This window comes from Syngnathoides biaculeatus, chromosome 11 (assembly GCF_019802595.1).
Source record: "Syngnathoides biaculeatus isolate LvHL_M chromosome 11, ASM1980259v1, whole genome shotgun sequence".
Taxonomy (NCBI): Eukaryota; Metazoa; Chordata; class Actinopteri; order Syngnathiformes; family Syngnathidae; genus Syngnathoides; species Syngnathoides biaculeatus.
In genome coordinates this window covers 10,666,606-10,690,452 of record NC_084650.1, presented here as the reverse complement: position 1 = coordinate 10,690,452, position 23,847 = coordinate 10,666,606, and the positions used below count along the sequence as shown (strand labels likewise).

Genomic DNA, 23,847 nt, shown 5'->3' with positions numbered 1-23,847 from the left:
CGTCACAGCCCTCCCTTGCCTTTTGCCAACTCCCACCCATTGCACACTGGGGGCCTTTGGGCGAGGGGGGGGGGGGGTGTGGTGGAGGGAGGTGGCTTTTCCGTGACCGACCGGGTCTGCGATACATAAGCCACACAACCGGACGGCCTCCTTATCCGAGGGCGAGCAGGACTTCCAGAGAGAGACACTCACGGCTCCACTGAACTTCATTTTCTGACACACACACACATCTCTGTGGGAGGGGGGGGGGGGGTTGCCTCCAGTCTTTGGACCGGTGCAGTCACATACACAACGGCGCATTTGGACAACATTTGTGTTTCTTACACACACACGCGCACAGAGAGCAGAGCAAACAGTCTCTTTGGTTCTCTCTCTCTCTCTTTCTCTCTCTCCTCCCTCCCATCCACACTCACACACTCGCAGCACGCCAGTATATCAGCGAGCGACTAGCGGCGAGCCAGAGGGGAGTGCAGAAATGAATGTGAAGATTCTGACGCTGGTGATTGTGCTCCTGGTGTCTCTGCTGTGTTCTGCCAGCGCCGGTGAGTACAAGCGACGCAGCCACTCGTGCGGCTCCTTCTCGCTCACCCAAGGCTCGATTCCTGGTCCCGTCCGTGCTGTCGCGGGTTTGATCTGTGTTTGGACGTGCGGTCGACCAGTTACCCGGCATGTGTGGGCAGGGACACGGGAGCACCTGGCCGGGTACAGTACTGCACTGCAGTTGTTCAAACGGCCTCAACTTGAACGTGTTCTCCCGGCTTAGGTGCGTCGTTATCGTCCCCATCATGAATACACTCCCCCCCCCCCCCCCCCGCAATATCACTCCGACGTGAAGCCGAGCCGCCAAACGGGAATACCGAAGGCTCGTGTGCGCGGCGGTCTGTTTTTATGAAATGTACGCGACGCACAGGCCGTGTTCCACGAGCCGAGGAGGGCATCTGACGGATTTGACGGTTCCGTCCGACCTGGGTCGCATGACGATTATTCCGTGACTTTGAATGCGCTCCCCCTTGGAGCCTCCTGCTGTGGGAGTAATGAGGACCGTAATTGCCGTGCAGGTCGGTGAGGAGAAGGCGCAGGTTCCAGATGAGTGGATCCGCTTCTCGAGGGGTTCAGCCTTAACGCCTTGTCACAGTAAATTTCTGTAAAGTGCTGCCGGAGCCATTCTTGGACTTGTGTGGATGTGCGTGATGTTTAATATTGCAAATGAGTGCCTTGGGAGGTTCGAAAGGTGGCTCCTTTGAGCGGGGGCGCAGGGGGGAGTGATGGACCAAGCCTGCAGATGCAATGCAGGTCTCACCGTGGTGTGAAAAAACAACAGTTTGGCCTTGTGCAAACCATTCTTGAGATTATCGCCTTCCTCCCAACTACGGTGGCCCGGAAGACACGCACAGCCTGGAGAATTCTACGGGCCGCGAGGTGTGATTTGAGTCCACATTGATGTCGCGTGCCAGGATTTGAAAAAGAGAGGCTGTACAGCCGGGCTGCCATCCATCCCTCCCGCGTATCGATCCACCAGAGCGGCGCACCGTCCACTTCCCGTGCCTCCCTGCACATTTCCGTAAAGCGACACGCGCTATTTTTGTCTGACGCTACGGCGCGCGCGACTAAATGGGAAGCAATTATCTAGCATCATGACGGCCGGTGTCGTTTTTCGCACCCATACGTGTGGCAAAGCACGTTCGGCGCCTCGCGTAGCCCACCATGGGGGGGACACACACACACACACACACACACACACACACACAAGGCTGTTCGCTGCAGCTTATCCCTCTTAGTGTTTGTTGCAGTCACGCCGCTTACGTGGCTCATTTTTCTAGCCCTGGGCTGCCACCATACAGTACCAGAGCTCCATTGATGGGGAGGAAGGGAGAAAACGGGAGCCGCTCGAGATGAAGGGAGGCAAGTGTGTTGCGGCGGCGATGGGCGTGGGGAGGGATGCTAGCTGGTGTCTGCTAGGCACAAGCAGCATGCGCCGTCGCGAGAAGGTGTCGGAGGAAGCTCTGCATGTAGGCAGTGGGTGTGAGCGGCTTTTATCTGGAGACAAATGCGCTTCCGATTTATCGGGCATCTGTCGAAGTCGCACACGTATCTGGGAAATTGGGCAAAAACGCACAAGTGAGCCGCACTGCATGGACGCGGGTCGTGTTGCGTTGTGGATCGTGAGGGCATTCGAGGGTTTCATGCGCGAGGGTGAGTTTACTGGAAACTTGACATCCTTTTTCCTTAAGTTTCACTTATGTTGACACAACGCTCCCTGGTACTGCAATGACAACACTGGGGGGGGGGGGGGGGGGAGCACGAATCTGCAAGCCAGGCTAATAGTCGGCAATGTCACCACGTGGTGACGTCAAACAATGCCTGCCAAGTGCTGATCCGCTATTATTAAAAACCACACTGAGTCCAAAGACTAAGCGTCGCAAGATTTGTCAACAATGGTTTCCAATGGAAGAAATCCATTCTTCGATTTCGATGGTCTTTCTTCGAAATAGAATAATAATCACTGGCCGACTGGTTGGTCGTCATCGCTAAATTGCCCGTAGGTGTGAACGTGAGTGCCGATGGCTGTTTGTTGCAATGTGACCAGCGATCGGCGGGCAACCAGTTCAGGCCGCGCCCCGCCTCCTGCACAAAGATAGGTGGGATTGGCCCCAGCACTCCAGGGGCCATTGTGAGGATAAGCGGCTCAGAAAATAGATGGACGGATTCATCATAGAAACATGCCGTGCTTCAACACTAGCCTGAGGCATGAGCCAAATAAGAGGCCGCTTGGGACCCACAAAGCATGAACACTTTTTTTTAGCCATATCATCGAGAAATTGATGTAATACAAACATCAGAATCTTATCCGTATTACATACAAGTGTAACTAACAGATACGCAGTACGGTATGGCAGCATTTTATCAATAGTGTAGTAGTCAAGCAGAGGTGGTAAAAGGGGAGCCAGAAAAATGAAATTCTGCTTAAAATTCACCCAAACAAGTGGGAAAGTGTGTTGCGGTGTGAGTTTGAATTTCCAGGCCGTCCTTCCAAAAGGCGCCTTGGCGCTAAAGCAACACTATTCATCACTGAAAGAACATCACACCTGCGGTCAAGCACGGTGGCAGCAGCAGCAGGAGCAGCAGCTTCATGTTTTAGCTTTCCTGTTTTTCTTCCTCTGGAATTGGGGACTCAGACAAGGTGGATTGGAATGATGAACACTTCCAAATAGCAGTCATTGTTAGCAGAAAATCTTCAGAAAGCCAAAGAAAATGCCGGGAAAAGCCTACTAAAACAGCCCCTAGCTTTATTTGGGGTTATTCACGGCGCACTCTAAGCGGCAGCAGTTGAGTGGTAACGCCCATTTCTTGCGAGTTTGAATGCGATCGGTTAAGTCTGAAGAACGCCGCATCCCCCAGTAGAAGAGGGTGTGCACACTTGTGCAACTATTTTTGGATTTCCTCATGAAAAGATAGAAGTTAAAAGTCACACTAAAATGACTTATCTTGGTGGGGTTTTTTCACAAAATCACAAAAACATGGCATTGAAAGGGGGGGTGTCGACTTTTTATATCCATTGCATGTATTTGACGCGGTGCTTTCAAAGAAAATAACACGTTTCATCGCATTGAAACCCAACACGCCACCGCCCAAAAGTAATGAAAACAATACTTCACTTGAGAAGCTTTTGAAATCTACAAAAGTGCAATGGCTCCTTTTTCTTTGCTTTTTATATTAGGGTGGATCTCTTCTGTTGGGGTGGGGGGGGTCCACTTTCGGATGCCATTTGAAATACTTGAACACTCCCCAAAGCAAATTTGAGCTGAAAATGGTTTTGTGGAAATGGTACCAGAGCACCTGGTAAAATTTCAAATCCCCCCCCCCCCCCCTCAAAAAAAAAAAAAGAGCAGCGGCCTTCTCGCTGTATTCCTGCCATCCTCTCGCCGTGTGCACTTCAATTACCCATCCTTGAAAAGCACTCCGGCTCAAGAGTGCGCTCCAGCTTTAGACGTGCGCCATCCATAATTCATCCCCGAGGCCGATCTCTCTCTCTCTCTCTCTCTCTCTCTCTCTCCCCCCCCCCCTTCCTTCCTTCCTTCCTTGCACCCGTCGCATGAGCATCCATCCGTTTCTCCGCGGCCCCGTAGCAACACACCACGGCAGCTGACTCGCACACGCCGGCGCACGCACACAAGTGTAATTGTTCTGGCCGGGTAAACAGGTGAGGTCGTCACGCGGCCCCCCCCCGACGAGCCGCTTTTATCAGGCCGAGAAATCGACCGCCTGCGAAGCGGGCGATATCATCCGAGCTGTCAGCGCCGCTATTATTCCGTATGAAAACTTTGATGTATTGTCCGGGCCGCGGCGGGCTCAGACTGCTCGACCTGGCGTCACGGGGGTCAAAGTACAGCCAAGGCATCTCACATGGGGGGTGGGGCAGAAACCAGCATCTGAGTGGCAAGTGTAAATCATTACGCGGGATGCGCTCACGCAAAGGACGCGATTGTTGTGCCTTTGGTTGGGATTTCAGTGACCGAGGAGAGAACAAACGCTGCTAAACATTTCCAGATGTCCAGGAGTATTTAATAAGTGTTGTGCAGGAGGGGGTGGGGGGCGTTAGCATCAGCTTGTCGGAGAAATGGACATGCGCGAGTTATTATGTCATTAATAAACCCGGTAGGTCAGATATAGTCCACTGCAAGAATAACACAATTACCCTAAAAAGCCACAAACTGACATGTCGAGTAACACACACGAGACACTTGATTAGGAACACCAACCTAACGGGTTTCCAAAACAACTGCAGTCCAAATTCTGCACCGAGTGTGATTAAAGTCATTGGCTGCCAAATGTATGTCGCGTATGTCAGATATGTATGTTATCAATGAGGGCTGGCAGTGAATTTTAATCGCTGGGGTTGCAGTTTTAATATTTTGCCTCTCGTGAGGGGAACTGAGGGAACCAAAATACTTGATACACAGTAATATAATGGAATATACAGTAGTGCAATTTAACACCCTACGAAAAAAAAAAAATTGTTTAATGGGACATGGGCCAGAATTCACAACTTACTGACATTTGGATGCAGTACTGCATATGATTTATGATATGAAGAAATGGCATATCCAAGGATAAAGTGATGAAAAAAATAATGTAAGCGCAAAAATGTACACATTGGATGAATGAAATCGGACTTCAGTGATGTTCTGTTTAGCCCAAAAAAAAATATCACACATTGAAGACTTTTCTCTAAATTTTTGCCATATTTAAACTGGGAAGATGTGTTAATTTTAAAATAAAATGTTGAACATGTTAAGACATATCTATCCATTATCCAAGCCGCTTATCCTCGCAAGGGTCACGGGAGAGCCAGAGCCTATCTCGGCTAGATTCGGGCGAAAGGGCGACTACACCCTGAACTGGTCGGCAGTCAGTCGCAGGGCGGATATCGACACCATCGATGAACGGGAATCGATCCCGCGCCGCCTGCACCAAAGGCGGGCGTGTGTACCACTACACCATCGGTGACCCCCTCCCCCTTCCCTCCATTAAGATATAAAACCCAAACATGTGATTGGTGAATTCTGCCCCACGTTACATCATCATATCAGCACAAAATGGATTTTTTCATTTCACTAGACAGCGACAATATTTTTTGGAACAATTTTCCTGCACAATTTGGTCAACTGCGTGAAATTGAAATGGTGATCAATCAATATTGGCCACTTGACACCCCAAAAGCGGGGGGATCTCTCAACCTGTGGATTCCTCTTGGGGTCTCTTCTTTGCTTCCCCAATGTTGTGTTCCCTTGCCCAATTGTGGGGTTCATATTTGGGGATGTGGTCTATCTTTGCCAACCGTGGGCCTTTGAAACGCAAATAAATGAACTGGATCTGGAAGATAAAACGTGCACGCTTGCAATGAAATCTCACTGGATGGAGACGAGGTGTGCCTAATTTTGCGACCATCGTTTCTGAAGTCAAGAGTTGGCTCGCCGGCCGCGCCGCTGATCGTCCCGATCGAGACGTCGTCGGCTCAAGCCAGGGTGTATTTTGAAAGACGCGCAGATGTCGGTGATATACCGCCTGACGTGCCGACTTAAGGGGGCCATTTGAAGAAAAATCCGACATCATTTGGTCGGGAGATAAGGCTAACCTTAGGGCCTCACCCTGGAGACCGCTGAAGACTTTGGCATATGTCAGCGCCGGACGGCCAGAATGCAATTCAGAAGCCTTTGAATGAATAAATCGACTCACTTACATCTTCCCTGGAGAGCAGATGCAGCGGAGGGAGGGAGGGGGGGGGGTGAAAAAAGAGCAAAGGCAAGTAAAAAGAGCAAAAACTGGGCGACTTTAAAAGAAAAGGGTGCAATTGGAGCGAGGCCAATGTAATGTAGGACCTCGGAGGGCGGTCGCATCAAAAAGCTCACGTGACGTTCATTTGAAGGATGGACAATCCATTTTCCGTTTGCTCGCGTAAAAAAAAAAACGTTGGTTGGGGCTCCGGAGTGCCAGCCCACTCATTAAGCGCTAAATTATACCCGCAAGTACAGCGAACCCCCACCCCATATACTGAACATCGCGGGGCAAACCTTCAACGTACACCCGAATTAGATGAAAATCTGCAATTGACACCAGGGGAAACGATCTAAATATTGAAACTTAAATTAAAATTAAAGCACACTTTTTAAACACACGGTAAAGATATTCAAACACACACAAAGCATAAAAAAATAGATTGAAAAACAAAAAACAAAAAAAACCACTGTCTATATTATGTAACGTGTCGCCTGCTTGGTGAAAAACTGAGCTCCAACCTGGTTGTCATGACAATGAAATCCAGACCCTCCATTGGCCCAGTTGTTCACTTCCGTGAGGCACGTTTAAGTGTGCTGTAATTGTTGACCCTCGAGGTGGTCCGTGACCTGGGAACTACCGTATCCTCAATGTAGCTTGCCGGTTTGATTTGCGAGAAAATTTGATCTGAAAGGCTTCAGTGGCTTGAAATGAAATCAAGAACTTTTGGTCAAAAATGCGACCAAGTGTGACTTTGAAATAAATACCCGCATACTGGACAGTGATGGTGAAATTTCCTGGATACTTGCTGCTTCCTGTAAAAGGAATTATGGTCATTAAATCTGAAGCGTTCCCTGATATACTTGCGTTGTTTTGCAACAAAATTAAGTAGCAAAAGCAACTAACTGTTATTGACGTTTTTTCAGCTTTGTTTCGATTTCTTCCATCAGTTCATGCCTCAAAAAAAAAGAAATGATCTAATTGGTGTTGCAATTAAGAGCGGGCCCTTGGGAAAATGTCTCCAATCCAAAGAGTCCCAGTCTAGATCCAAAGTTGAAAAATCCTCGCTCAAAACAAGCTTTTAGGAATTGTTTTAATGAAACATGGGTCGCGAGAGAAATGAACAAACCTGCTCTTTGTAGGACAACATTAGGTTTGGACACGGCATCCAGGAGTTCACCCTTGTCATGTCACGCTATCGTTCTTTTAGAGGATACAAATTTGGCAAGTTGGTCGCCCGTTCAGCAACGCTCTCAGCATTTCTTTGGAACACATTTTCACGCAATGATCAAATACGTAACACTCAAACGTGATGTTCGCTGAGCTAATTGTTGATCGCTTGCGTGCCACCCTGTTAGCAGCTAGCGAGTTAAGCTAGGCTAGCGAGCTCGAAAGGCTGCAACCTTTACGGTGAGGCCAGTCGAACGGGCATCCAAATTGACAATGTCTTGCTCGCTCGTTGCTTTATCATCATAAAGACTGACTGACGTCTTTATCCACAGAAGTACAACGCTGTGATGTCCCGGTCCTACCACAAGGGACACTCACGACATGAGTGTATAGTTGGCGTTTATATATAGCATGAGAGGATGAAAATATGCCAGGCAAAAGGCAGCATTGTGCTAACTAAACATGAGCCATTCATTTCCCAAACCAGCCACGTTAGCTCACAAGGGTTGCAGGAGTGATGGAAACACTTCCCAGCTAATTTCAGGCACAACAGATGAGTAAAAACAAATCACAAGTGTGTTTCTTGAATGGACAACACATACATCCCGATGACGTCTTTGGTACGTCCAATGCTTTATTTTCAAGTATCGAAACTGTTCATTGATTACCTTTTAAAATGATACATTCTCAAACGGAGGATTACATGCAAATTTACCGACGCCACCTACCGACCTCTCCACACCTCTTCGCGTGTGAAGTAGGAAATGATCACATTTCACCGAACTGCACAGAAAATGATGTATTTACAACCAATAATGTAGCTCGCCTTCCTCAATCTACTGTACAGGATGCCACACACTGTAGCGTGACAGACCGGACAAATAAATGCTCTTCTATCAGATAGCAGAAAGTGCATAATAGACTTGCCCCTCCACGTTGTGTGACATTTTTGTTTGTTGCCGTGCTATGAGATTTTTGGGAAAATACATGCCTTGGCTCAATCAAAGTTGGGAATCACAGCATTAGACCACACCTCCTCCAGGCATAAATCCAAAACATGAAGAGTACAGTGCAAAGACTTTTGAAAAACAGTACAGTACGGTTTGTTTTTTTTTTTTACATCCTTTTTTATAAACTATGGTCATATTTGTGTCATCTAATATTTCTGTAAATTTATTTCTATATTTTTTGTACATTTGATATCATACAATCCTATATTTTGCAGTGTTTCCCATTTTGTCATATTAATATACTTTTGTCTAAATCGGTATATCTTTTTTGTTTCTGAATTTGTGCATTTTTAGCACATAATCTTATGTCATAACCAATGGCTATTGAGTATCCTAATCCCAACTCCTTATTTGCATCATTTTCTCATATTCAATAGTATTTTTAGCTCGCTTTCTTATATTTTTCCTCATTATTTTGTTTAATATTTTCACATTTATTTGAATATTTGTGTATTTTAATGTCTTATCGTGGTATTCTTTGTAGTAAATGTGTATTTTTCATTTAAAATGTTTGTTTTTTTTAAGGGGGGGTTAAAAAAAAAAAAAAACAGGAAAACTTGTTTTTCTTTCTGAAAAACACATCACAGAGAAATTGCTTTTGTTTCAAAGTTGGAAATGGAATTGATGCAGGAATGAATGCATGAGTCACGGAGCAAATGATGGCACCTTTAGAATTGAAAATTGAGAGGGCATCAAGCGAGCTCCGGGCATGGCGTGGTGCAGAGGGACTGGGAGGGGGTCGCGTTCTGGTTAAGCAAAACCCATGTGATTCTCAGAATTTTTGTTGAGGACCCGCTGTTCCCCCCTAATTAGAGCCAGAAACCCCCACCCCCAAATAACAGCTTACCAGGGGTGCGCAGTAAAAAATTTTTATTTACGACCCGCTCTTTGAACGTTATGTGTTTACATATTTATAGCAGTTGTCCCGGCAGATCAAATTACTGATCAAGATCTGAGCGGACAAGACGTCAGACCAGAGAACAAATAGTGTACCCTCTAGGAATGCGGGGGCTTTAATTACTTTCAACGCACAATTGAAGACGATTACAAACTATTGCTTTGGATATTTTGGTGTAATATAACGGGGTTTTTTTTTCCCCCACCCTTTCAGATGAGGTAAAAAAGCAAAGCATAGCCGGTTCTTAGTTTGACTCGGGAGTATAAGGAAGACGGCGTCAAAGAATCCGGTCTTGATTTTGAAAGCTTCTCCCGTGGGGGGCGTGGGCAACGGGGAGTTTTGGGCCAGACGGTTCCAGCACTAAGCCATTGCGCTGCCTCCCAAGCGGCTGCAAACCGTCTTTGAACGAGATGCTTGAAAACCACAACGTCCCGCCCGTTTCCTACACGAGTGGCGATCGCTCAGCGGAGAGCGAAATCATACATTATTCAACGCACTTGTTGCATCGTCGGAATGCGTGTGTTGTTGTTCGCCGAGTGACTAATTCCCACATTTAAATCTTGTCAGTCAAAATGAGCTGCCGCTGAATAATAGCGGAGGTCGAGCCTATGCACAGGTGGTTCCCCTGGATCAGTACCGGGCCCCTCGCCAGTGTCAGGGAGAATGGAAACAGATGTTTATCAAATTAGCAAAGCCGTTTATAAACATTTATCCATATAATGGAAACAGTTCATTCCAAGGAAGACCTTGCGGTTCATCTGCAACACTGGCGGCTGTCGCCGAAGCAATCCTCCACCTCGATCCATCTGTCCTTATTTATCACATCTCCTATTGGCGCATCCATCCATATCTAATTTTCAGAATAAGAGCAAACCGTTTCCCCTAAAATCTCCCACCATCTTCCTCCACATTTATCCCAGCCAGTGCGTCCGGGTTCCACATCGGGAGCCAACGTTATTCCTCCGGCAATGCGGACTGACCCAAGTTGGCTGCTATTTCCTGTCTTGGCAAGTGTATATACAGTGTGCTGTGGGGAGAGCAAAGGCCCCTGCGTAGTGACATTTCCCTCCTGTTTCTCTTCATCCACCCTGTCAAGGGTGAGGAGAAGGCGGGGTCACAGCCCAGGGGGAGGTGGGATGATGATGATGATACACAGTAGCGACGGAGAGGGCGGGGTAGCGTTTTCCTTCGCCCTTGACACGGCATCTATAAGGATACTCGCCTCTCAGACGCTGTCTGGGTTGGCGCAGGAGTCCAATTCTGGCCCTCAAGCCCCAATCTGCACTAATGTTCCTCTTAAGACTGATGGCCGGACTCTGAGATAACGAGTCCTTCTCCGGGGGCAAAAAGGTGCACATAGATAAATGTCAAGAGAATAATCAGGCTAGATTTGAGAGAACAACACCAAAAGATGCAATCGGTGCTGGAACTTTCCCAACACGATTGTGTGGTGAGACTTTTTGGGTAAATAAACCTCTAAAAGTCCTGATTGGGCCTTCAAAAGGTTGATTGTATGACTGTGGTGTATATATATATATATATATGATTTGCATTTTTTTGTGCTGGGATGAGCCAGGTTTAGCCTGGGTTATTAGTGGAAGTTACAGCGTCTTTGCTGCATGCATATGCACGGTTCCACTATCTTTACTTTTTTAAATCAAATCATTTGAAAGCCCCTTTTGTTTTTGATTGGCAATATAAAATAAGAACGTGTTCCGGATCAATTATTTTCCGTTTAGGGGGAATCACTGAAACCTCAACATTTCAGTTACTATTTGCAGACTCACAACTTCATACGAGACCGTTTCATCACAGTGTGAAAAGGAGGAGATAAGAAGACGTTCAAGACACGTGAAAAAAACTCTTTGACTACAATATCCAGGATGGTTCTCACCACCGAGCCGACAATTGCTTGTTGGTGGGATAGCTCGCTCTGGTCTTTATTCTGAGACCGCAGACTTATGACGACTTATCCCGTCTGGGCTCGCAGCATGGCTACCGACTTCATATTCTGCCGGTTAACTTCACTGGCAGAAAGTCTCGAGGAGTTATTTAGTCTGGCTGCTGGAGTTGAGAAGACCTCCCCACCCCCCTCGCCCCGGCCCCCCAATCCGCAGTAACCTTGTAGCCACAAATTCACCCCTCCGACTGCAAATAAAGCGACAGGCAGTCAAGTAGCGCGGCGAGTCGAGAGCTTCATTAGCCGGCTCAGCGCTGCTGCCGGCGGCCCTTTGAACTGGCAGCGCTCTGATCATCGGCGAGCGCGCCGTCTCACACCTCATCACTTCATACGCACTCGAATTCGGGCGCAAGGCAAGCTGACTCAAAGGGGACATCTGCGCAAAGTAGCCGTCCGCTTGTTTTTCATCCGAGTTTCCTCTGAACCTTCGCTCGGAGGCTGCGCCGAAGGTTGCAGGGGAAACTTTTCATGCACTTTGGTTTCCTAAATGGACAAAGGCGGCCTTCAGCTCGGCCACAAGCGCGGCATTATCGCAGTGCAACAATGCTGCATATCAAACAGCCCCTAGCTCAAATCAAAGATGGCACAAAAACACAGTCGGAGGCTTCAAATCGCAGATATCATCGCAGCTCACGCATACTGGTACGCTTAAAAGGAGAAATGAAATACGTGGCTCAAACCTTTTCTTCCAAGGCCCGCATCAAAAAAAAAAAAAAAAACATCAGATGATCATAAAGGACCGGTTTAACATTCTTCACCTTTGTTGTATTTCATGCAGGAAAAGCAATTCATCAGTGTAGGGAAAGATATGTCAAGCAATTAGGATTTTTTTAATCCTCATCTTCCATGCCCAAATATGGTACGTTTAATATTTTTCCAAAATTGTATACTATTGGTGTCTTCCCATGGTGTCTGTTTATGCATTAGTAACCAATTTTAGTGCTGAAAATAACTTATTTCATGAACACTCAACTCTCCGAGAAGCGTTCGAAAATTACGCCTCTTCCTTCGCTCTGCCTTAAGATCAAAAGGCTGTATTTTTTTTTTTTTTGCGTTTGTTTTTTAAGGCAATCATAAGTTAGAATAGGTTAAGATACATTAGCGTAAGGGGTGTGAGGGGTCATTTTTCCTTCCTTATAAATATGAATTTGGATTTGTTTTTGCGAGCCACACAAAGTGATGCGGTGGCCCAGATCTGGCCCCCGGGCCACCAGTATAACACCCGTCTTGTTGCGTAAAAATATATATCTCTGTAATGTGTTGATTTCATTTTTTATTTATTGCGTAAATTAGGGCTGTAACAGTTGATACGGCGCTGACGCCGATACGATCGGTTGGTGCTGGCGATGTGTCCTACCGTCTGAATCAATGACGGTGTAATAAATTAGCAATTGAACATGATTTTGGGGGTGGGGAGGGGGGGGGGTGCTATGCTGATGTTGGTCTGCAATGGCACACGATAGTAAAGAAGTATAATCGTGAAATACAACCTTGAATGATTGAGGGATTGGTTAAGTTACGCAAGATGGTGTTTTCCTCTTCATTTCCTGACAAGTTGTCATTCTGCGGTCGAGAAGATTCCGTCCGGCGGAAACAAGGTTATGTGTTTATTTTTATCCATCCAGCCATCCATTATCTACCGCTTTTCCGAGTAGTGGCTTCAGCAGGGACAACCACACTTCCCTTTCCCCAGCCACTTTTTCCAGCTCTTTCGGAGAGATGCCGAGGCGTTCCCAAGCTAGCAGAAAGACGGTCTGCCCAGCGTGTCCTGGGTCGTCCTCGGGGTCTCTTTCCGGTGGGACACGCCCGGAACGCCTCACCAGGGAGGCGTCCGAATCAGATGCCCCAGCAGCCACCTCATCTGGCTCCTCTCAATGCGGAGGAGCAGCGGCACAACACTGAGCTCCTCCCATGGTCGTTTTTAAAAACAGCTAAATACAATTTTGGGTTCCGTATCCTGCCCTTGTACTGAGGAGCTGCTGCAAGAAATTGGTCCTGCTCTGACCATGACACAATTACATCGAGTCTGAATGAACAGTGGAAAACAAAGAGCTGAGGGATGAGAATGAATTTCTGCATCTCATCGTCCTTGCCGCTCAGTCTACAAAGTGAGTACCACAATCGTGTCACTTGGAAATTTTAGTAAATCCGCTGCAAATAGCCCCAAGGCCGTGGCTCGGATACCCGCGGATCAAAAGTTCAATGATTTCAACCGACAGTGTGATTGTTTTTGCTCCGAACCGAGCGCCTTCATGGAGGCTGCCATGGTAACGCCGTCTGAAAGTCAGCAATTGTTACCACTTTCTGCCAAGGCCCAGAATTACTAAAAAAAGGGGGGGGGGGGGGAGAGGTCGGGGGGCATCGTATTTGACACGAAACCAATCTCGAAGAGCTGCTCCCTCGTTTTGATACCTTCCCATATGTCTGCGGGGAGAGCTGACAAATCTCGTAATGTGATGCGAGCGTTTCGGATTGTTCCAGCACAATTAGCGTTTCGTCTCGACTAAATAATCCTGATCCTCCAATGTGCTCGCGTCGCGTGTCCCTGGTAGCGGCGCCGATTGGCCATCTCCATTCTCGATTTAGTGAATGAAGGAGGGGAGACGGCGGGCCCGCTCCTCCGACGTCACCCGATAACCATGGCTACACCCTCCGGGGAACTCGTTCTTCCTCTCCGCAACGAAGGCAAATCATGTTTGCCTACCCAGGAGGTTTGCATATTGTCCATACAGCCGTAACCACACAGCTTGTTATCCTCTTTTTTATTATTTTGTATTTTACTATTAGCTACAACTGCCAGGAAGATATTACAAATTGTGGTTGCACTGAGAAAAATCATTGACTCTGAAGTCTATTGTGTGACGAAAATAGAAAGTCTTTTTGCTGCTCATATTTATCCTTTGCTCAAAGGGATTCAAATTCAGTCAAACGATAAACCATGCGTCCCCCGTTGAGAGAGGCGGCGCTATAATCTTCCAAGGCCGAGCATTTAGCAATTTCCGACTTGGTGTTTTTTCGGCAGAAGCATCCTCGGCACTCGGGGACACAAAAAGCAAAAACATTCCCGTTGCTCAAATGCTGGGCCGCATCTTTGCATATTTGGGGATTGCGATCATACACGGTGACCGATTAACCAGCGTCATCGTCATCAACTCCCTTTGGTCTTCAGTCGTAGCGTTTTTGCGGCATTCGCATAAACATTTGGAGGAAATCCACAACCGCTACGGCAAACCTCAGTTCATACAGGACACGTAACAGACACGCCCACAACAAGTGAAAAGCCACAATATAGTGGGAGGGGTCGCATGAAGAAACATTTTCAAGTTTGAAATCTCACACCTGCGGGGCCTGATGGGGTTGCGTTTGATGTCAGTGAGACTGCGTGAGTGTCTGCTCGTGAGCTGTGGTCGACAGCATTTCCTGCATTAGTGTGCCAATTATTTTTGTGTTTTTTTTACTACTCCCCCAGCGTTCAATAAAGGGCATTGGTGACCCTGAGATCGGAGTCATTTTCACTTTCAAGGGCATTACAAAAAGGAATGCTCATGTTAACACATAATACATGCAAAAATAACCCTTCAAGCAACTGATTTTTGCACACCGTTTCTTTAAAATTAATTTTTTTTTTCCAATGTCTCTACTGTTTGTTTTTATGAAGTAGAACATTATATAGTGCTATTGTTCTCATTAAAATGTTCTTTTGGGAGGCAGGACCAATTCATGACATTTTCATTCATTTCAATGGGGAAAAATGATTTAAGATAAAGAATCAAATTTGTATCCCAAGCCATAACTGTACTTTAAAAACCCATGAAAAAAAACCAAACAATTAAAACTTAAAAAAAATGCAATACGACAAAGGAACAAATGATACTATTTTCTTTTGGACATGACAGCGTAGTGGTCCACACAGTTGTCTGTCGTTCGCACTCGATGCCAAAATGCGACTGATTTGTGCTTAATCCAGGGTTTTCGTAAAAAGGATGGAAATTTTTCATTTATTTCTTGATTAATATGTGAAAGTACCAAATCATACCTTGGCTTGACAAGCGAGGAATACCCCCAAAAAAAGTTCCAAAACCAGTACCTTAAGTATCAACCTCCCTTCTTCTGCTAGCGGTTTGTTTACGCGCACTTCCGTCCAATCTGCAGTGCATGTCGCAGAGGTGTCAGATAAGCGATGCGAGCAGGTTAAAGCGAACTCGGCGGAGAGATTAAACGCCCGCGAGGAGCTCATCCGCCCGTGAGATTTTGATCAATGAGATTGCGACGCAGTGAATTCACAATCAGCGCGAGGCAGGTAAACAAACAGCCGTTAAGATCGGAGAGTTGATCAGCTAGAGAATATCGAACGCAGATTAAATGTCGTCAGCTCGAAAGCGCCGTTGTTCCACTCGCAGTCTTGTGTAAATCTCCGCCGCTCTAATGACCGAAAAATGTGTGTTGTTGCTCCATTTACAAGCGCAGACATTTGTTACGTGGTTGTTTTGGCACTCAGTTCACACAAATCAGCTTTACGACTATTCATAAGCAGCTCCGGCCCATTGGCAGCGCTGCAATGAGCAGTTTGTTCTCGCCTGCCATGAGGGCAGCTGATCAACTCGGCGTTAAATCAGAGGATGGCCATTTTTATTCCCCCCACTCCCCTGGAAGATATATATTAAACCCTAAAGGCTGCTGCGCTAATGACTGGTTGTGCAGCAGCAACACGGATGAGCTGTCAGCGTCCCTCTTCGCACCGAGCCGTGATTAGAGGGACGAGCGAGCCATTTGAAGAAAGGCAACATATCGCCTCAAGACATGTTTGGAAACCAGGACGGAGAATCAAGCAACTCATCCTTGCGCCGACGCCGATTCCTCATCCTCCCCAAACTTCCATTTGCATCGCTACATCCATCTAAGCGGAAATAGCATTCGGACATTCTTCAAATCCCCTATATATTAAATTTTAATTTGAGAATTGGCAACGGGAAGAATAAGTGTGCAGATGTGCTGCAGAGAGAAAGGGGGGGGGGGGGGGAGGGGTCCTCAAGGTCATCAGAGAGAAGAGCTAAGAGGTTTATTGTTGTCAGACCTGTTTTTGCGTTAGTCGTTTCGGAGAAACGCGGCTGCTTGTAATTGTAAAGCAATGAGATGGCTGGACTATCCTTGTTTGTGGATCAGACGCGTACATAACACACGAACGCACAATTGCAGTATCTGGCAAGGCAAGATCTAGAAGGTTTTCTCCCATTTCTGGTGTGTATTCCAATGAGCTGAGATCTTGCAGTCTATCATACGAGTCACTTTCCATCCAGGCTGCAAGAGTTAATCCGACCAGGGAATTTTACCACCTTTGATTACACTGTTCTGTCGGCTTGGACAGAATGAATTGATTGAGACTTGCCGGGATGTTCAACCCAGCACACAACAATTGCTGATTGGCCAACGAAATTGTCTCACGGTGGCCGTGGCAACTGGGACGGCAGAGGAGTTTTGACAGTCTGGTTGTGTTGTGTTGTGTCAGAGATCAGCGGGGGAATTGACATGTGACTGCAGATTGATTGAGGCTATTTGGATGGATTGGAAGGAAATGGAAACTAGTCAAATAAGTCTGTGAGAACCTTTAAAATCCCCCCCAAAAAGGAACTTCATTGTGAACACCAACCTTCGTTTGATTGACTCCTTTGCTAATCGAAACTACGGCAGCTCCAACAACCAAAGACAAATTCCTTGTGTGTTAATTACTTACTTGGCCAAAGCACTGGATTCTGATTCAGAGTTCACACCAATCAAAGCAGTTCATTGACTGTGCTCAAGAGTAATTGCTCAAGCTATCGACTCGTGTCCCGGCCGTGGTTTTTGTTTGTTTGTTTTAGACTTTGAAGAAAAAGTATGCAACTTCAAAAGTTCAGTGGTGAAAGAACATCGCCCATGCATGTGACTTTCAAGGTGAGGCAGCTGTGACTGAAATATTGAGTCTCATCGCCAGAGGAAAGGCTAAATCCTTCCAGGATGCTTCACTTCAGCTCTAAAACCTACCTAAACAACATCTGCATTAAGGTTTCAGTCTCTTGGATTGGTAAGAAATGAGCAGAATATCTTCAGAACGTGTGAATCTCATTTTTTTCACTCTGCATCGCGGAACAATAACAAAAGGATAATGTGCAGATTAAAGCTCCTGGCAGCAAAGATGGGCTTTAGATGCAGAAATATGCAACAGGGATTTGTTTTTTTTCCCCCCACCAGGTCCATGAATTACGCTAGTGTTCTGCCACAAATATAGCGTGTAATGTGCTTGCCAAAGGGGATTAGTGTGGAAATGGAACTCGAGACGTCTGGCGTTTCAGGGATAACGCGGAGAAAACGCTCAATGAACTAGCGCAGTGACACAGTTCACAAATGCCTTTCAAGCTCTCTCAGTCCATCCTGTTGACGATTCTTTCAGGATAGCACAGACGAGCGTTGCCGATCATAGGAAAAGATTCAAAAGTGCTGGATGGAGTATTTACTCCGATTGTAGCAGGAATACTACGGAATTTTTTTTTTTTTTTTTTTCCCACCACTCAAAATGAATCCGTATCCTGGGATCGTAAATACTGTGCAATCACCACTATTCAGAATTTCTTCTGAAGGGCGCAAACTGCTATTGCGCGTCCCACCAAAGCGGCATAAATTATGCGCCGATCTGATGAGATTTGCCAGATACAAATGTCTGAACATGATTTTATATCTAAGTCACTGGATGAAAGCCGGTCTGGCATACCGCAACACAAATTCATTCATTCAAAGCAGGTTGGCGCGCAACAGAAAATGGTTGGATGGAAATTTCCAAATGCTGACAACTAAGTATTATGCAAAATCTTCAAGTCCGAGCTGCGGTTTAACTTTAACATGAACATTTTTATTAGTAACTTGATTCTGACCTTTACTTTAAGCGACTGGAGCTGCCACTCCCGCCCCGCCGCTTCAGTCCACCCTGTGACTTATTTCAAGCTGTGTCCTCAAGCGAGGCCTTGTAAAGCTTCCAAAGGTCACGCTTTGGGGAACTCCAAAAATGGTGCCAGTGTCTGCGAGCAAACTGGAATGTCATGACCCCGTGTCAGCGATGTCAATCACATTCCTGACGGCGCTCAGTGGGAATTTGTGTTCGGAAACGGTCTTCCAAGTGCGGAGGAGATTGCTGAACTCAAACTGGAACGAGGAAAACCGAGAGGAGAGTGATTTGATTTCAAATTAGTCGGGCTTCGACACCAGAATAGCTGTCATAACAATTATTTCAACAACGCATCAACAGCGCCATCCATCATGTTGTACTATTTGTCTATGGGGTTATAAAATTTGATTATCCCATCACAAAGCAGTGTTCTTAGGAACTTTTCAAATTATGACAGTTTGAGCACTTCGAAATACACCAGAGCTGAACCAAAAGCGTTTTTGGACCACAGGCTGTTACACGAACCAGGCCAGCTTTCAGCAATAGCTAACAGAGAACATCTGGGATCACTCTTAAACACGCCAGTGTCCACACACACACACACACACACACACACACACACAGTGAGAGAGACGACCAGGCTCATCGCTAATCTTGGGACCAAGCAAAGCGATAGGATGCACCTCAGCAAAGGTTCTGGCACTTCGAGGTGTTTATTAGAATCTACAGGCTGAGTGACCAAAGACATGAAACACAAGTGATGGGCTGGGGGTTTTTTTTGGGGTTGTTTTTCTTGCTTCGGCTGTTTAAATCTGCTCTGCATTAGCTACCAGCACACACACTTGATGGACAATGATGCCGGGTGGCCTTGAAATGGCCCACACACACACACACGTACATATACAGTCATACATCTATACGTGTCCCCTGGTGCATCATCCATTATCTTCTTGTCTTCCTCCACATTCTTCTAACAGACCATCAGCAAAATGGGATTTTCACACTCATGGATGACAAGTTAAAGGTTTATTTCTATCTGTGTTTGGATCTTGCAGGTCTCATGGCCTCCATGGAACATGGCAAAGAGCTGGAGGAAGCAGCTCCAGTGAGAAAGCTGGTCCAGCAAAGCCCCTCGAGGGGCGGTCAGAACCACAGACCAGCCGGCTGGAAGAGGAGACGCCCACGGCCCCGTCTTTCCCACAAGGGGCCAATGCCGTTCTAGAGCAAGGTGAGCATTTCTCGAGGTGTGTTCATTTCTTAGACTGCATTGAATCATTTTGAATGTTTCTGGGGATGAACGAGCCAAAACTCGCACAATAGTACCGGAAAGTTTGGATTCAATGAAAAGAATGCTATTGTTGACTTTGAAAGAAAGGACCAGTCTCAACAGATTCATGAACTTGCTTGCCTTTATTGTACGACAGGGGCGGGTCCCGCAGAAACGTCATTCTGTTAACCATACGGGACATTGTGATTGTTAGAAACATAATCTTTGGCTCTCTTACGTTGGACCAAGTAAGTTCTGTCCATCTGATTAATCAATTAAAACCCTTTGGCAAAGATAACACTTTCTAAGATTGAGTTTCTCAGCTTTGCTTCCACTGTTTGAAAGAATGTTTAACTTGCCGTCAAGTCAAACAATCCCCCGTGTGAAAAATCTTTTATCGAAAATCTGAGACAATATTTTACTTCTCACCTATTCACAGTTTGATTTTCTGCACTGGACCAAAAGAAAACAGCCGAGGAGTCACTGAGAAACCTAAACATGGAGGGGCAACCAGCTCAAACGTACAGCACATATACGCGGTTGGCCTGTGCACTCGTCAATGTTTGCACATCTCTGAGTGGAAGCAACCACGACACGTTCATCTGTGTGCATTCAAAAACAAGATCTATTCGGACAGCTTTCCCAAACGTGATAAGAGACTGGGGAACTCTCGGAGACACCCTAACCCCCCAGGAGGTGCCAAGGCAGACAACACTGCCTGCCCCGCAAAGGGGCCGCCATAAATTCAAGCCCAATTGAGAGGAGGATGCAGGCCGTGGGTGCCAAGGCAGGCTTCATCACTGGAGAGGCAAAGGGGGGCAGAATTTGGACAGCGAGACATAGATCTGACCATCCACAGAGAATTACGATCCTTGTGGTGTTTTGCTATTTTGGAGTTGATCATTGTGCTTTCCATTCAGGACTTAATCGTAGCAAACAATGAGCGCCATCGAGAAGTAACGCGCATTTGACGGCACATTGGTCACACAGTGTTCCTGGCCTGGCAACAACAAAAGAGAATCCTCTGAACAACTTGTGGGTGCTACAAAGTCTTTGCAGCACAATAAGGAAGTGACTCTAAAGTGTCAATGGTTCAGTAAATCACAACGCTGTCTCTGCAAACATTTAACATCATTCCCTGCTTCAATGTTTGCTCAATTAAAGACTTGAGAAAAGCAGGATGGCTTGGGGAGTAGAAGTAACCCGTTAGTGTTAGTTAGTAGCCTGTTATTAGTTGTAATGATTAATACTAAACAGACCTCCAAATCCCATTTGCTTCGGCTAGCAAGTCATCAATGAGCATGCCCCAATTTTGAGAGAATGAGGGAATATATTCTCAGCAACCACATCCCTGAATCTGTTGGGTTGAAAGGACGACAACGCCAAAAGTGTGGCTCATCAAAACGGAGCTCCGACTGCACCTGGTGACAACCTGCTGCTGTTCCTGACAGTCAGAACACAGAAATGATACCACAACCACATCCAAAACTGCAGTCAAATCAAAAATTGGACCTTATAGTTAGACGTGGTGATGGCAGATTGTATTAGCCGTCAACCAGCAAATGTCAGACGATCATCAGACAGCTCATCCGTTGTTCCTCGAGACGCCCGGAGCAACGTGGATGTCTCATCCTGACAAGTTCCAGATGTGAGATGAAAGACATCATCTTGATCACCAGCCTTCAAATTCAAACATTCCGTCGGGCCAATTTGATAAAAGTCAAGCCACTAAAAGACTTAAGGACGACAGGATATTACACATTTGGAAGCCACGGGCGATTTTGGAAAGCCCCACGAGAGCCGACGTGAGAAAGCTCAGACATGGGAGTTTCTAAGTCTCCTTTGAAATATCGTGTATGACCTCAAGCAACTGCAGTGAGATCATTCGAAGGACCCGGCAAACAAAACAGATACACAACTCAATGTAGATCAGATACATACACGTCACTTGACTGGATGTTACATGATTGCAGAACTATGCCAACTTGAAACAAGACTGGGCCCTTACCAGTGAAGGCAACAGAGCTGAAATGTACGGGGAATCTTGGGAAACAATCACCCACTGGGAGAAGATAAAACGCTAGCGGACGGACGATAAGAGAGATTCTTTTGGACCAGTGCTGATTCTGTAGACCAGGCGTAGAATAAGGTTGGGTTTGTGTCGTACATGAGACTCATACAATGGTTTGGTGTTTTGTTTTTTAGCAAAGGCCCACAAAATTCGGTCGAGACACGTCTGAATGAACCGTTATGTCATTCTTTGTGTGGTGCCACACAGAGAAAGTTCAGTCCACCCGTACCTGAAATGAAAGTGAAATGTTGGCATGAATCATAAACAACAACTAAAAAGAGGGCATGTGCTGATATCTCTCTGTATTTTTGTTTTGTTTTAGGCATTGCTTTAAGCGCCCTCCCCCAGGTTCTGATTTCTATGCTCTTCCTTTGCCTTGGGGGGCCTTGCTGCGAAGGGCCAATGCTAGCCCAGCCTGAAGAATGATGTCCATAGCACCTGCTGGTTCTTCAAGCAACTGTCCACAAGAAGAAAAAACAAAAAACAAAAAAAAAAAAAACAAACGAAAATCAGGACAAGCCGCTCAACCTTCAGCTCTAAGGAAGAAGGGGGGAGGGCTGCGTTGGGGGGGGGGGGAGTTACTGAGCCCAGAGCTATACGATTCTATTCCTCTGTCACCTTATACCACTTGATCTAGCGCTGTCTTCTCCCAAATGTTGTTTTTCTTCTCCTATCGTTTGCTTTTTAGACGCCAATCACAGCGATCTCACACACATTGCATGACATGCGGCCAACCGGGAGCCCGGTTCAAACTCTCTCGCTTATGGAATCTCAGCGTCTGTCACTTGTCCATGGTGTGGTTTTCTACTCGACGAGATTTAAGGTTACAGCGCGCGCACACACACACCCCCCCCCCCCAATCTCGTCGCTCTGTAGCAACTTAGCGGCTGTGCTAATGGCATAGGGCGCTGATGAAACGATGTTTAATTAGTCAAGGATTCTTATCATTCAATAGCTTGGATGTCGACTGCTTCAAGGAGTCAACAGTTTGATACAGGATGAGAAAGGCAGGAGTGTTACATCTGACTGTTTTGCATCTTCCAATGACATCCACATGCAGCATCAATTTCAACTGAAACAAGTGCACACATACTGTCTAAAAAATTGACGTGATAGAACTTCTCCAATACTTGGGAGATTCTGTAATGTGAAGCTAGTTTGGCAAGGGGAAACTGCGCTGGAAGTCTTTGTATCGGCATGCTTCAGGTCGGACGATGAGTCTTAAACCCAAAATCCATACCGAAAAGTCGACCACCTTCTCGTCACACGACTGTTAACTGGCAGCGGCGGTCTGCGCTCCGGACTGGCCCGCCCCGCCTTTTAATGAAGTGCCAAATAATGAAGCCGCTCCACAAATGCTGCCGGGAAGGGAAGACGTTACTTCAGTTTTCAAGTCACGAAAGACTGACACGCATTTGAAGTGAAGTTGTGAATCAACATTGGCCACGAAAAATTCAATCTGAATGGAAAAAAAAAATGAGGATGGCACCACGACCCTGGCCAAACTCAGCCAAATTGCAAACCTTGAAAGAAGTCATCGATCCCGTTTGCCTGGATTTGGTTTCCCTGCATTATCCAATGGGAAAGTGTCAAAAATGTGAAATCTCGCAGAACCGTCGCGTAGCAGGTTATTCCACGGCTCGTGATTAGTCCATCACTAACGCTCCCGCTGTCTAATCCCACAGCTGCTTTAAACCTTTGACCAAACGATATACTGTATGCCTTTCCATCATACTGGAATAGATCACTGTTTATCTATTACCTGTGTTTAAGTCTTTATTTTTCTCAGGGTGCTAGCATAGAGGCTTGTACTAAAGCAGTCTATCATATAAAACAATCATAGAGTTTGGAACATTTAAAGCTTATATCAACATATTTTCATAAATACCATGGCTCTCGGCGAGTGTAGTACAATACGCCCATTTCCGCGTCGCGGCCCTTCCCAGGTGTGAACTTTTGCGTACTTCAAGTCGGGCGCAGTTGCCTTGCCGGTCCGCCAGCTCACCCGTGGCACAGGTGGTCCAGGCTTTGATCCTACCGCTCATTAAACCTCCGAGTTAATCTTTCTCAGATGGACCTTTCCGAAGCTGACCGGGGCCCCCGTAGTCTCAGCTCGTTGGTTAAATTGTCTTTGACTGGAACCCCGACCTCCCCTTCCGTCCCCTCGACGCCCTCCGCCACTCGATCGCCAGGCTGCTTCAGTGGGCAAGCGTGTCGAACACTAAAACCTTTCGGGATTTGTTAGGCTCGAGGACCAAAGAAAGCGCAACATCTCATCT

At 46.5% G+C, this 23,847-nt stretch overlaps 1 protein-coding gene across 1 annotated transcript; it reads left to right on the top strand.

The window, feature by feature from the left end:
- The first annotated feature begins 278 nt into the window (after positions 1-278).
- On the top strand, positions 279-23,834 carry apln (apelin). The gene is made up of 3 exons (XM_061835548.1): positions 279-542; positions 19,286-19,458; positions 21,891-23,834. The coding sequence occupies exons 1-2, from the start codon at positions 476-478 to the stop codon at positions 19,450-19,452; spliced, it is 234 nt and encodes a 77-aa protein (XP_061691532.1). The 5' UTR covers positions 279-475; the 3' UTR covers positions 19,453-19,458; positions 21,891-23,834.
- Positions 23,835-23,847: the final 13 nt, after the last annotated feature.

Excerpts from the sequence above, each read along its gene's own strand:
- apln (XM_061835548.1), top strand. The coding sequence starts at position 476 with ATGAATGTGAAGATTCTGACGCTGGTGATTGTGCTCCTGGTGTCTCTG. Across the intron at positions 543-19,285 it reads GCTGTGTTCTGCCAGCGCCG|GTCTCATGGCCTCCATGGAA; the intron begins GTGAGTACAAGC and ends TGGATCTTGCAG.